The sequence below is a fragment of the Astyanax mexicanus genome, chromosome 11 (assembly GCF_023375975.1).
Source record: "Astyanax mexicanus isolate ESR-SI-001 chromosome 11, AstMex3_surface, whole genome shotgun sequence".
Lineage (NCBI taxonomy): Eukaryota > Metazoa > Chordata > Actinopteri > Characiformes > Acestrorhamphidae > Astyanax > Astyanax mexicanus.
In genome coordinates, this window is record NC_064418.1 from 43919125 (window position 1) to 43932702 (window position 13578).

The 13578-nt window shown below is 38.5% G+C and overlaps 1 protein-coding gene across 1 annotated transcript in view; it reads right to left on the minus strand.

Moving 5' to 3' along the window:
• Window positions 1-1903: 1903 nt before the first annotated feature.
• vwc2l (von Willebrand factor C domain containing 2 like) overlaps window positions 1904-13578 on the minus strand; it is a 60845-nt gene continuing 49170 nt past the window's right edge. Inside the window, exon 4 of the mRNA XM_007253249.4 lies at window positions 1904-2565. Coding sequence (XP_007253311.1) covers window positions 2414-2565 — 152 coding nt within the window. The 3' untranslated portion in view covers window positions 1904-2413. The remainder of the gene's footprint in view (window positions 2566-13578) is intronic.

Below are 13578 nucleotides of genomic sequence, written 5' to 3' on the forward strand. Positions count from 1 at the left end.
CATCTCATGCAGGCAGGGGGTAATCTGAATTAATGCCGCAGCGTTTTGTCTTGTTGGCTTCCACGGCCTGGAAACAAAACCTCCATGAAGCTTTTTCCAGTCTGTGAAGACTAGCACTGCTCACTAATTGCGCTTGTGTGCGGTGTAACAGTCTGATTACGTGACAAGCCACTCTGGAGGCAGTCATTAAGGTATAATTACATTCACATTAATGGCTCTGATATTGGGTTGACACGTTTCCGGAGTTAATCCAGAGTGACCTACATTGGGATCTACATTGGTGTTATACAGGTAAGAAAAGGTTGCTCAGTGTAGCGCTGTCGGGCTGCGTTTACTAGCAGTAAGCTCTGCTAACCATGGCTAGTGCTGGTGCTAACTGTGGCTAGCGCTGCTGCTAACAATGGAAATAAATGGAATCTTTAATTACTCAAATAAACAGTTTTCAGGAGAGAAGTGTGTAGATTAACATCCAGCACTCTTACGATTTAAGAATTAATTAAATAAAATGTTAAAATGCGCCTTATAATACAGTGCGACTTATATGCTGTAAAATACGAAACATACAATGGAATCTAATGCTCGAAATTGGTGGTATATGATAATAGCCCTAGCCCTATGTTAGAGCAACAAGCGACCTGTCCTCTCTTATAAGAGTATGCGATTTTAAGATGCATTTTTTAGCATTTCTCTTCAATACCTGTTGATAAAGACTTGCTATCTCTGTGTTTAGCGTAATTTTTGCTTTGTAACTTATATTTATACATTTATCTCCGTTTAGCTGATTTAGCCAAATTTGCTCTGCCCTCATCCCAATGTCACATAGTGCTGAAGTGTACAGAAATGGTGTTTAGAAAATTAAGTGAACTTAATAGGCTAGTGGTTGGTTAAAATTTGAGGGCAACCCTTGTTTTATAGGTAGGTATGGCGTCCCCCTATGAGGAAGGGGGCTGCCTTAATTCCAATGCGATGTAGCCTGGTCTTTCAGTTAGTCTGCAAAGTAGTATAGACTACTGACAATGCAGATCCGGGCACAGGCCACAAACCAATCCAATATTCTTCTCAAACTACCTTGAGATGTTGCCTAGGCTCAACTGCATTAACAATGTATCTGTACCCCGAATTAAACATAAATGCAGGAAATGCAGCTTGCCTTAGTAGTTTAATTAATATTAAACCAAACTGTTTAACCAGCTCTGGTTTCAATCTAGGCCTGATTCTGGCCCAAATTTTTCAGGCCATTTCCAAATCCTGCCTGGCCCTGTGCCACATGCACCTGTTTGCCAGGTATAATACGGGACTTTGCCTGTATTATACTTGGGTGTGCCAACACCCCGGTTGGCAAGTAAAATATGGCAATCAGCTTGCGCTTATTTTGCTAACAGCATGTTTGCCCAATATAATACCTGCCAACACTCCAGTTGCCAAGTATAATATAAGAATTGGCTCATGCTTCTTTTGCTAACACCCCGTTTGAAAAGTATAATATGAGAATCAGCCCTAGCCGCATCTGCCAACACCCCGGTTGCTGAGCATAGTATGGGAATCAGCTTGTGCTCCAACCACATTTAAAATTTTTTATTTAAACCACATTTGGCCAAATTCCACATGGCTGATGAAACTCAAAAGCAGTCGTAGTGAATATACTGTAATTGAATTATTCCTCTTTTGAAACGTAATTAGGGTTAGGCCTTATAAACAATTTGAAGAAAAATTGAAAAGTGCGGAACATCTCAACATTTGGCCAGCGACACACTTGAGCCGAAATAAGGGACTTGCTTGTGTAAAAATATCTGGGTATTTTTATTTTTTTTTTTTTAGGGTTTTAGTTTTTAATCTGCCAAAAAGTTTCATTTGGAGCCATCCTGCTTTCCTCCCTCAAAAACAATTTAACCGCAAATCGTAGTTCTTTTTTTTTTCATTTTCTGGATGTAATAGCATGAGCTAAAAAAAAATCCCTACACGAGGAGCCTCCCAGGTTTGTGAATGCGGCTGTAAACCGCCAAAAACAACACACAGATGATCTCTCTGACAAATATCTTCAATTCGAAGCAGCTCTTCCTCCCTCTCTGAGTCACGAGAGCGTATAAACTTGTGAGGTTCAGCAGCGTTAGCAAGAAATCAAAGTGGGATGGAACCATTATAGAAACAAACAAACAAAAACAAACAGTGTCTTCTGATGTTTCCTTTCCTTTACTCATCTGACACGTTGCCAAGGTCTGGAGTGTGTTTGTATTGTGTATTTGTGTATGTATGAATTATCTCAGTGTGTCTCAGCTCGCTCAGCAGCCTCAGTTTTGCCAGGCATATTGTGCTCCTGCCAGTCCATCCTCCAGTGTCCCTAGATGTGCCGCCCCGGTGCCGGGCGGCGCTGTCACTCGTGTGCCCCTCCTCCTCCCCGCTCCGGAGGGGGTGTTTACGACGACGGCTGGCCGTTGAGGCACTCTCGCCGCAAGCACTGTGCCGGCTTCCACCAGTCTCCGTTGTGGCAGCGGCAGATGGTGCAGTCGTCCACCTTCACTTCTATGCCGGCTGGAATGATCGTCGTTCCGGCGTAGCAGTTCGGACCTGCCGCAATGGGACAGAGAGAGAGATAGAGAGAGAGAGAGGGAGAGAGTTAGAGAGATAGTAATGAGAGGGAACTCTCGAGAGGATCTTTTGGAGGGGAAGGCGGAGTGGCTCGAGACACCCGGGGGAGTTCTGAAGCCAGAACAGACGCACACATCCTTTTCACGGGCACGCACCGGTGGGCATGTTTTTGCAAAGCTAAAGCTCTTTTTCTCCACTTTCTTTCTCTCTCTCTCTCACTCTTTCTGTCTTTTTCTCTCTGTGCTCTCTTTCTCATGTTCTTCCTTTCCTCCTTCTATCAGTTTCTCTCCGTCTTTTACTCTTTCCCTTCTTCCTACTCTCATATTCGCGTAGTCCTATTACTTTCCTATGCTCTCTCTCTCTCTCTTTCTCTCTCTCTGTACAGAAATGCTTTGCATTCTAATGTGCCCTAAGCTCAGGAGGCTGGCAGGCAGCCTTGCTGGCAACACACACACACACACACACACACACTTCTGCTGTGAGCACTGTCTCTGCACTCTGTCCCATCCATTGGAGTCTCACTGGGTCCTTGCACCATCCTAAAAGAGCTCATTTTCACCCTCCCTCTCTCTGCTCTCTCTCTCTCTTTACCTCTCTCTCTCTCTCTCTCTCTCTTTTTCTTGCTCTAATTTTACATTCTTTCAATTCTATTTATCGCTATTCTCTCTCTCTTTTCTCCTTCCATTACAAAGACAACACAGAGATGACTCAGAGGAGCTGTTGTTGACTCCCTAACCAGCAAATTCATAAACATACAAAAGCACTTCTTTCAAGACACCTCAATACTTATATATGCATATCAATACTTTAATAATGTATTCTTCTTTTTATATATCTTTTTTTTTTGCAATTCATTCATTATTTTCCCCTTTTATTTCAGAATCAGATACACATTTCTCACAAAATCATCTAAACCCTTTTAGCCTTTTACCCTTTAGACCCAGGGGTGAAACATCTGGCCCGTGAGGTTGTTTGAACTATAATGAATGATAATAAATAGAAAATGTAAATAAAATGCTTCTGTTGTGAGCTTTTGTTTACGTTCCTCCCCGTCTCTCTCTCTTTCTGTAGCGCTCGATGTGACTTTAGTTTCCACCCGTTCTCATTTTTCATGGGCTCCCTATCTCCTTATAAGGCCATTTTTTTTCTCAGTCTCAATTCCCTAGCCATAACCCTGATGACACGGGTTTGATGCCGTATGAGGAGCAGTGTGTTTTTTCTTTTCCCCTTTCTTTTTGAGTTTGCCTGCTTTGAGATCAACTGTTCTGCAAATGGGTTCAACAACCCTCTGGGCTGGAGAGCTACTAGTCTACTTCAGGCTACTCCATCCCATTTCACTTCATTTTGAAAAACACGTTATAGCTTGGGAAATATCTGGCCCGCTGCCAAACTTTATTTGCAGACCCCTGCTTTACTCCCTTTTGTTATTCAATATACAAAACCGAATCTGAAACAGTACACAACATCAATAATAGTAATGATATTAACTAGAAGTGGGAATCACAGAGCATCTCACTATATGATATCACGATACGGTGCCCATGATAACAATGATATCACAATACTGTGATTCTGCAATACGTAATACTCTCTCTATATATATTACAGTACAATTTTCTATGAAACTTCACAGACTTTTTTTTTGGCCAGGCAGTGTTTTAGTCTATTTTAAAAATAAAAACTTCCTAGGTTACCTGTATGTGGTGGATTAATACATGAAGATCTTGAGTTACAGTGCATTACCGGCTGATAATGACACTACAAAACACCTCCCAGCCAATCACATTGCAGGGTCGGAACTAACTGACCAATCAGTTTCTCCCAGCAACACCCCAAATTAAAACTAGTATAACGTCTTCTCTCAACAGCAGGATAAATACTGATAAATACTTTGGTCCATATTGTGGTTTAATAGTAATAATCTGCTTGGTACATAGTATTCTTTAAATGGAAGCAGTGATGGCCAAGTTGTCGGGTTATTGACTGCTGGCTCATCGATCACAAGGTTGTGAGATAGATACCCAAGTCCTCTAAGCTACCTCTGTTGGGCCCTTGAGCGAGACCCTTAACCTTCCCCTCTCCGGGGGTGCCATAGCCCTCACAGCTGACCCCGAGCTCTGACCCTGGATTTCTAAACTGGGAGACGTGAAGAGAATGATTTTATTGTGTGTTTTGATTGTGCAGGCTGCGTTACTATGTCGGAACGCCTTGTTCCGCAATGCAAATGTGTTTAACCGCTTTCCTAGAAATGGGATTTGAAACGCGGCTCTCTCAGCATGCTTGTACGAGCGCAATGCGATTCATTATTGCTCTGCTCTGAAGAACAGGGCCGATCCTGATGAAACTTGTGGTTTGCCCTGCATAAATCTGAATTAAATAGAGCAGTAAACTCAGTTGCGTATGAAATATTCATTCAGGCGTGCCGTTTTTAGGTTTCGCAGGTTGAGTCTGTTAGTGACTGCGTTTAGATGCTGATCCCTGCTATTGAAATAAATATATATATATATATATATATATATATATATATATATATATATATATATATATATATATATATATAAATAAATAAAATAGAATCTTTACTGATCACTGATCATCAAAATCAACCAATTAATCAACCTTTATTTAAACTCGTACAAGTACATTGAGGGTGGCCCTCATTTACAGTGTAGCCGAGCAATTACATAGAGAAGGGGTTGACCAAAAAAAATAAAAAATTAAATAGATTAAATAAGTAAAAAAAAATAAAAATAAAAACAGGATTTTAATAAGATATATAAGATAATTATAAAAAAAATATTAAGATATAAAACAAATAAGGTAAAAATAAGAATTTAAGAGAAGGAATCATAAAATCATTGGTAATAGAACTAATAAAAATTAAACTACAGATAAATAAATAAAACTAAACAAATAAAAAGAGTAAAATATAAATAAGCAATAAAAGAAAAGAAAGAAACAAAAAAAAGAAAATGTGAAAAATAACAGCTAAAACAAACCAAGATTAAAACTGAAAAAGTTAACTAAAACATTTTAATAAAAAAAAAAAAAACTTAAGCTCATAAAAGGTCTAAAGGTGTTTAGATATTAAAATAGAGTGAACTATTTAATAAAATGTTATTAAAATTTCATAGAGTGAACAGTGATGTGTCCTATACGGGTCACCAGTAATTGTGTAATTGTGAATCTTAGTGCTGCATGATCAGTGTTGGGCACGTTACTTTGAAAAGTAATTAGTTATAGTTACTAGTTACTTCTCCAAAAAGTAACTGAGTTACTAACTGAGTTACTCCACTATAAAAGTAACTAGTTACCAGTAAAAGTAACTATTGCTTTGCATTTTGTGTTACTTCAACGCCGTTATTCCCATCACAGTGAATGATACACAGAATCTAGTGGTTTGAGTGTAGCTGCTGATGCATGTCTGTAAATCACATCACCGTAGTCTAGCATAGATTAAAACGTTGCTTCCACAATCTTTTCTCTTGTGTCCATTGGGAAGCATGATTTATTTCTATATAGGAAGCCGAGTTTTTGCCTCAGCTTACCTGAAAGCTTGTTAATATGATGCTTAAAAGTAAATTTGTCATCAATCCATACACCCAGGAAAAATGAGTGCAAGTAGTCCAAACAACACGCAGCAGAGGATTAAACAGAAGACTAAATTGCTGTAATTGCACTGAAACGCCATGCTTGTTGAGTAAAGGCACTCAACTACTCCCTGTTAGAAAAAAAAAAAAAAAAAAAAACACACATTAAAAACCCCGAAGCCTGACAGCTTTTAGTTTAAAGCTGCATTAGACGGCCAAGACCGGTCAGATTTGATTCCAGCTCAGATTGGGAACGCTTTCTTTTAAAGACAGAAGAAATTGGAATGTGTCAAAATATAGTCCCGGCCAGAATAACCAATATAAAGCAAAAAAGAAACATATTTGCTGTACAATAGCCTGCCATCCAGCACAATAACGTTTCACAGCAGCTTATTAACCACGAGCCATGCACTAATAATTCTGTCAGATTCTAATCGCTCTTGTTTATATCCAGTTGACATATAATTTGAATGAGTTCATAACAGTTCTGTAGTGTCTGCAGTTTAAGAAGCGGATCTACTGTAACATTCAGTTTCATTCGTTAAAGAACTTTATTGATATTGACTACAGATGCTACAGAGCTCTACCTTGACATTTCATTTACAGGACTTGCACTCAAACGCTGCGAATGTGTGAAGGTGCTGCAAAGATCTTTTGAGAAAAGACATAATAAACATTTTTTTTACATTAAATGTGGCCTCAAACTACCTTTAAAGAAGTAAATATTTTACTCATTTTAAAGCTTTAAAATGTGGAAGCTTTAAAATGTTCTCCTCACTCCTTTTGGAATCACTGAAAGAGTCAGAGTTGTAGTACTCAAGCCTGGTCTTAATCTTTAACACTGTACTCCTGTTCCTAATTTATTGCACTCCTACTTACAAGTGCATCTCAAAAAAATAGAATATCATCGAACAGTTACTTTATTTCAATAATTCAGTTCCAAAATATACAGGGGTTGGACAATGAAACTGAAACACCTGGTTTTAGACCACAATACTTTATTGTCCCGACGGACAGTTCTGGTGGAAACAGGAGAGTTGAGGTGCACATTGAATTCTGCCGTGATTTGATCAGCCGTGGTTTTATGTTTTTGTGGATACAATCTGGGTTAGCACCCGAACATCCCTTTCAGACAGCTTCCTCTTACAGCGTCCACAGTTAATCCTGTTGGATGTGGTTGGTCCTTTTTGGTGGTATGCTGACATTACCCTGGATACCGTGGCTCTTGATGCATCACAAAGACTTGCTGTCTTGGTCACAGATGCGCTAGCAAGACGTCCACCAACAATTTGTCCTCTTTTGAACTCTGGTATGTCACCCATAATGTTGTGTGCATTGCAATATATTGAGCACAATTGTGCTCTTACCCTGCTAATTGAACCTTCACACTCTGCTCTTACTGGTGCAATGTGCAATTAATGAAGATTGGCCACCAGGCTGCTCCAATTTAGCCATGAAACCTCCCACACTAAAATGACAGGTGTTTCAGTTTCATTATCCAACCCCTGTAGATGTATTACACAAAGATTGATCTATTTTAAGCGTTATTTCTTTTATTGTTGATGATTATGACTTACAGCCAATGATCATTGTGCCAAGTCCTGCTGGAAAATGAAATCCTCATCTCTATAAAAAGTTTTCAGCTGAAGGAAACCAAGATTTTCTGAGTGAACCAACACCAGCAGATGGCTAACATGGCTTTCCAAACCATCACTGACCATCAGTAAAATTTACATTTCCTTTGTAAATCAAGGGAGCAGAGTCTGGAGGAAGAGTGGAGAGACACACAGTCCAAACTGCTCGTGGTCTAGTGTGAAGTTTCCACCAATCAGTGATGGTTTGGAGACGGTTTGGAGGCAAACCCATGAGAGAGACAGATATAAGAAAGAGAAATATAAGAAAGATGTAGCTGCTGAGGGCATTACAAAAAACAGGCTGACTTTCAGTAAAAAGATGTCCAGTCTTGTGCACAATAGGTTGGTGTGACTATCTTTTTTCAAACAACAATCCAGCAAAAGAGAAGAACACAATAGAGAAGAGCCAGTCCTCTGAAGGCTGAGTAGAGCCCGGCTTCAAATGCATAACAGGTAATCACGAATAGCATTAAAATGCAGTGTAAGCAAAAAACAATGTATATATTTGCCATACAGCACCATATATCATCAGTCCTCTAGTGAAACCACCATCCTGTAGAGTAAACTTCCAACCTGGATCCAGCACACTCTAAAGAGATTGATTAGCTGGGTCAGCTGTGGCGACCACATATATATTAAATATTTTTTATGTTATTTTATTTTTTTCCCCCATTTTCTCCCCAATTTACAAGGCCAATTACCCAACCCACTCATTAGGACTCCCCCTATCACTAGCGATGTCCCAACACCAGGAAGGTGAAGACTAACACGTCTCCTCGGATTCATGTGAAGTCAAGTAGCATCACAGTGCATTTGGAGGAAAGAGCAGTGACTCGGTTCTGATACATCAGCTCACAGACGCCTTGTGTTGAGCGACATCACCCTTTGAAGTGAAGGGAAAGAGCGCCTACCCACCCACAGAGAGCAAGGCCAATTGTGCTCTCTCAGGGCCCTGGTAGCAAGCTACATGAACAGGATTCAAACCGGCGATCTCCTGATAATAGTGGCAGCGCTTAGCCCGCTGTACTATTCAGCTATTAATGGAAAAAAATATATGGTTTAGGGTTTAGTGGCTCTTTAACTGGAGGTGGTGGCTGACGTTAGTCTTCACCCTCCTGGTGTTTGGGCATCACTAGTGATAGGGAGGACTGCAGTTGAGTGGGAGGGGAAATCGGCATTGCTAAATTGGGAAAAAAAAAAACGTGACAATAAAAAAAAAATCTACTTTATCTGAATTAAAAAGTGCAGGTGTGAAACCCCCTTTGATTCATATCAATCTCTCCAAGAAGGTACAGTAAGTCCTGAAGAAGGGTTGGCTGGTTCTCACAGCTCCATGAGCTCCATTAACCTTGTAAAGCAGATTTCACACTGAACTACATCACTTGAGGTCCATCAGAATCAAGCTCTGCTGATCACAAAGAGCATGTGGGAGGACCAGGAAGAGGGAGGAGAACACGGCGGTGCTTGTGTTTGTGTTGAATTCATGAAATATGCATGACCTGCCTGATATGATCGATGGTATGATCTGAGGAAGCCTTTGCTTCCTGGCTGCAGTATATTATCAACAGAAGAGTTTCATGTTGAGCTTCCTCTTTTGATTTCTTTTTGTTTCTTTCTTTATCATTTTTGTAGGCTTTATAAGAGTTATTTAGTGAAAGCAATGATTTAATAGAGTGATCTTTATAAGGTTTAAGACAAAGACAAAATATGTTGGTCAACAGTGTAAAATCAAGGAAAAAAAGATTAAGATTTGATTAAATCACATGTTCCAGACTTTAATTTAAGGATATTTGCTCTGCCTTTCCCCTTGCCGCCAATGGATATGCGCCTCTCTAGAACTACAACCCCCAGCATGCATCTGACAATATCATGTGTTCAGATTCAGCCTATTGCTTCATTTTTTATTATGCTCATCATATCATTTCCAGAATTCTATAATTGTTTTTTTTTTTAGCTGTTACTGATTAGTATGTGTATATCGTCGCTGTCTAATGAAAAACAAGTATCTCCATTTTCGTTGACTTTTAGTTTAATACATAATTTGAACAGACAAACTGTTTTATACACTGTGCTTGAATCTATTAATGAACTGAGCAATTAAAATTCTTCAAAATTACCTGAAATAAACTCTTTTTACATTGACTTCCATTAAAAATTAAGGTAAAACTTTACTTGGATGGTCCATTTGATGGCCTCTTTGATGCTCAACTGACATTCAACTAATATTCAACTGCATGTCTATTAAACGAAAATGAACTAAAAGGTGAAAGTAAATGATTCTCTGTTGAATATAACCCTACATTCAACTCTAACCCAAACGCTTATCTTAATATTTTAGGATTGGGTTTAGGGTTAGATTTTAAGCTTAGGTTAAGGTTAGAGTAAAGGTTAGGTGTAGGGTTAGATTTTAGGGTTGATTAATGGTTAAGGTTAGGGTTAGGTGTAGGGTTTGATTTTAGGGTTGATTAAGGGTTAAGGTTAGGGTTAGGTGTAGGGTTTGATTTTAGGGTTGATTAATTGTTAAGGTTAGGGTTAGGTGTAGGGTTAGATTTTATGGTTGATTAAGGGTTAAGGTTAGGGTCAGGTGTGGGGTTAGATTTTATGGTTGATTAAGGGTTAAGGTTAGGGTCAGGTGTAGGGTTAGATTTTATGATTGATTAAGGGTTAAGGTTAGGGTTAGGTGTAGGGTTAGATTTTCTGGTTGATTAATGGTTAAGGTTAGGGTTAGGTGTAGGGTTAGATTTTATGGTTGATTAATGGTTAAGGTTAGGATTAGGTGTGGGGTTAGATTTTCTGTTTGATTAATGGTTAAGGTTAGGGTTAGGTGTAGGGTTAGATTTTCTGGTTGATTAATGGTTAAGGTTAGGATTAGGTGTGGGGTTAGATTTTCTGTTTGATTAATGGTTAAGGTTAGGGTTAGGTGTAGGGTTAGATTTTCTGGTTGATTAAGGGTTAAGGTTAGGGTTAGGTGAAGGGTTAGATTTTATGGTTGATTAAGGGTTAAGGTTAGGGTTAGGTGTAGGGTTAGGTTCTATTTTGAATCATTTACATTCAACATAGGGTTAAGTTAAATTTAATGAACATTTAATTCAGTGTTAGTTGAATGTCAGTTGAGCATCAACAAGGCCATAAAATGGACCATCCACGTAAAGTTTTACCAAAATTAAGAATTAAAAAAAGCTCTCTCCTGTAAAGTTACTATTAGGGAGATGCATGATTTTCATTGGACAGCGACAATATAAACCTGTTTGTCTGTATTGTTTTTTTGCAAAGTATTGCCACTGTTATTCCAGCACCATTCCAAGCATTCTCTTTTTGATTGTATTTTCCTTTCGTGTTTAACTTTGATTTTCGTCTAGCCCTTTTGCTCAGTTTGTATTCAGTTTTCTGCTTTTTCAGACTAAATTTTTGGCCCAGATTTGTTCTTTTGTCTAGCGATGATAGATAGATGGATAGATGGATAGATAGATACTTTATTGATCCCCAAGGGGAAATTCTAGTTATTTTTTAATTTTTTTTAGATAGATAGATACTTAAAGATAGATAGATACCATAGATTATGGTAAAGATAGATAGATACAATAGATTACGGCTTTGATGCATCAGTTTATTCTCTCTCTTTGGTTCTGACCATCACTTGTATCATGACTATGCTCTAGAATTAAAGCCTCATCTACTTTTTACCACAGGTGTCTGACTTCAGTCTGTATTGTTACATATATGGTCAATCTATAAATCCATGTAGTGTTGTAGAAATAACTCATATGAATTCATATAAAGCATGTCCACTAGTGTCCCTGTGCATCTAGAGTGCCCACCGCAGAGAATCGCACTGCAGACATCTTTAATGTAGTTCCATTTGTGAACTTTTTTCGTTCTCCTCAAAGTTGCTGTCACCTTGCCCAGTAATTTATTTCAGGGAAGGCGAGCACATTTAGGAAAACATGATAAATTGTAATACTTCCGTTTCTCATATTGCTCACAGAAGCATATCCCACAGTTTAAGTCACTGAATTCACAAAGGTCTGGAGTGCCACCGCTGCATTTGCAGCCTCATAAAAATGCAATATTTATGGCATTAAAATTTCAAGGAACATTTAAAACTCCACTCGAAGACAAAAGCTCTTTAAAAAGAAAGGAGGGTATTATAGCATGGTGATCTTTTCTGAAGTTCAGTCTCCTCTCTGGGCCTGTAAAATGAGCTGGGGGATGTTTAGGGGTCACAAAATGTTACAGTTTCAATGTCTTGGAACTGAAGTAAGGTAGTGTAAAATGAACTACAGAAACTACAGTGATATACCGTGACTTCTGCCAGGTTCCATGGAAGCTAAAGAATTCTATATTGACCAGTGGATTTCGTTTCTATAGCTTTTCTATAGCTTCTATGCACATGGACAATTAAAGACAGATGCTGCCGGTCATGATCATTACCACTGCACTTTCCACTGTGGGAATTGGTATTACTGTATGTTCTATGATGTATATCTGATACACAAGTGTCAGTAATGCTGACATCACCATATTGTCATTCTGCAAAACTCCATATATTGGAAGACAGTTTTCTCTCAATATTTTAAAAACTCCTAAATAAGCAAATCCCAGAAATTATGTTTTGATTGATCAGTTGATCAGTTCCACCATGTGGAGTTACAGTAAAAAAATATGAATATTTGATCCAAATATTGATTGAGTATTGCAAAGAAGAACTGTACGATATATTGTGATATTGATATTTCATCCCACCCCTAATATGGACAGCTGTATACTAGATTTGTTGACATGCAGAGAGATACAGAAGCAGCATCTAAAAGGAAAGAACATGTGGACTAAGGCGGTAGAGTATTATTTTTATTATTATTACAGGATTTTACACTAAAATGACCTGGGCTACACAACGTTACACAGTTTTGGTAAGAATCTTCTGCAGCTCCACCAAAATCACACAGTGCAGTAGCAGCGTTACAACACAGTACTTCCTATTACAGTCAGGGGGCATCATCATGATTCTGAAGCTGTGCCAGATTATTTTAAGGTAGACTTGGTATATACTGTTGCTTTAACCCTCTCAGGTCAACAAATGTGCAAACACATGTTAGGTAAAGTTTCTTGATATATATATTTTTTTACAATACCTTCATGATAATACAGAGCAGTTGAGAAACTCAGCTTTTTTCCTGCCTGTTGCCATGTCTAACTGATTGGTTCATGTGTCTGATGTCTACCACTCTACCAATCTGTAATTGGTGGATTTGTCCTTCTGTCTATGTTTATGTGAAACTGACAAACGGATACACAAAATGAGTAAGGACTAAGTGATTTTTTGAGCGTTTGTCGGTCAGTTTAGAAGGACACACCTAAATAGACATAGACCAATGCACAAATTGGAAGGCGCCTATGTTTGAATAAAAATATAAATATTTTACACCAAATATCGATTGTGTATTGCAAAGGAGAACTATAAGATATATTGTGATATTAATATTTCGTCCTATCCCTATTATGGATAGCTGAACACATGCATTTGTTGACATACAGAGAGATACAGAAGCAGCATCTAAAAGGAAAGAATATGTGGACATTTTACAATGTTTTACAGAATTTTACAATAAAATGACCTGGGCTACACAACGTTACACAGTTTTGGTAAGAATCTTCTGTAGCTCCACCAAAATTACACTGTGCAGTAGCGACATTTTAACACAGTTCTTCCTATTACAGTTAGGGGAGCATCATCATTATTCTGAAGCTGTGCCAAATTATTTTACGGT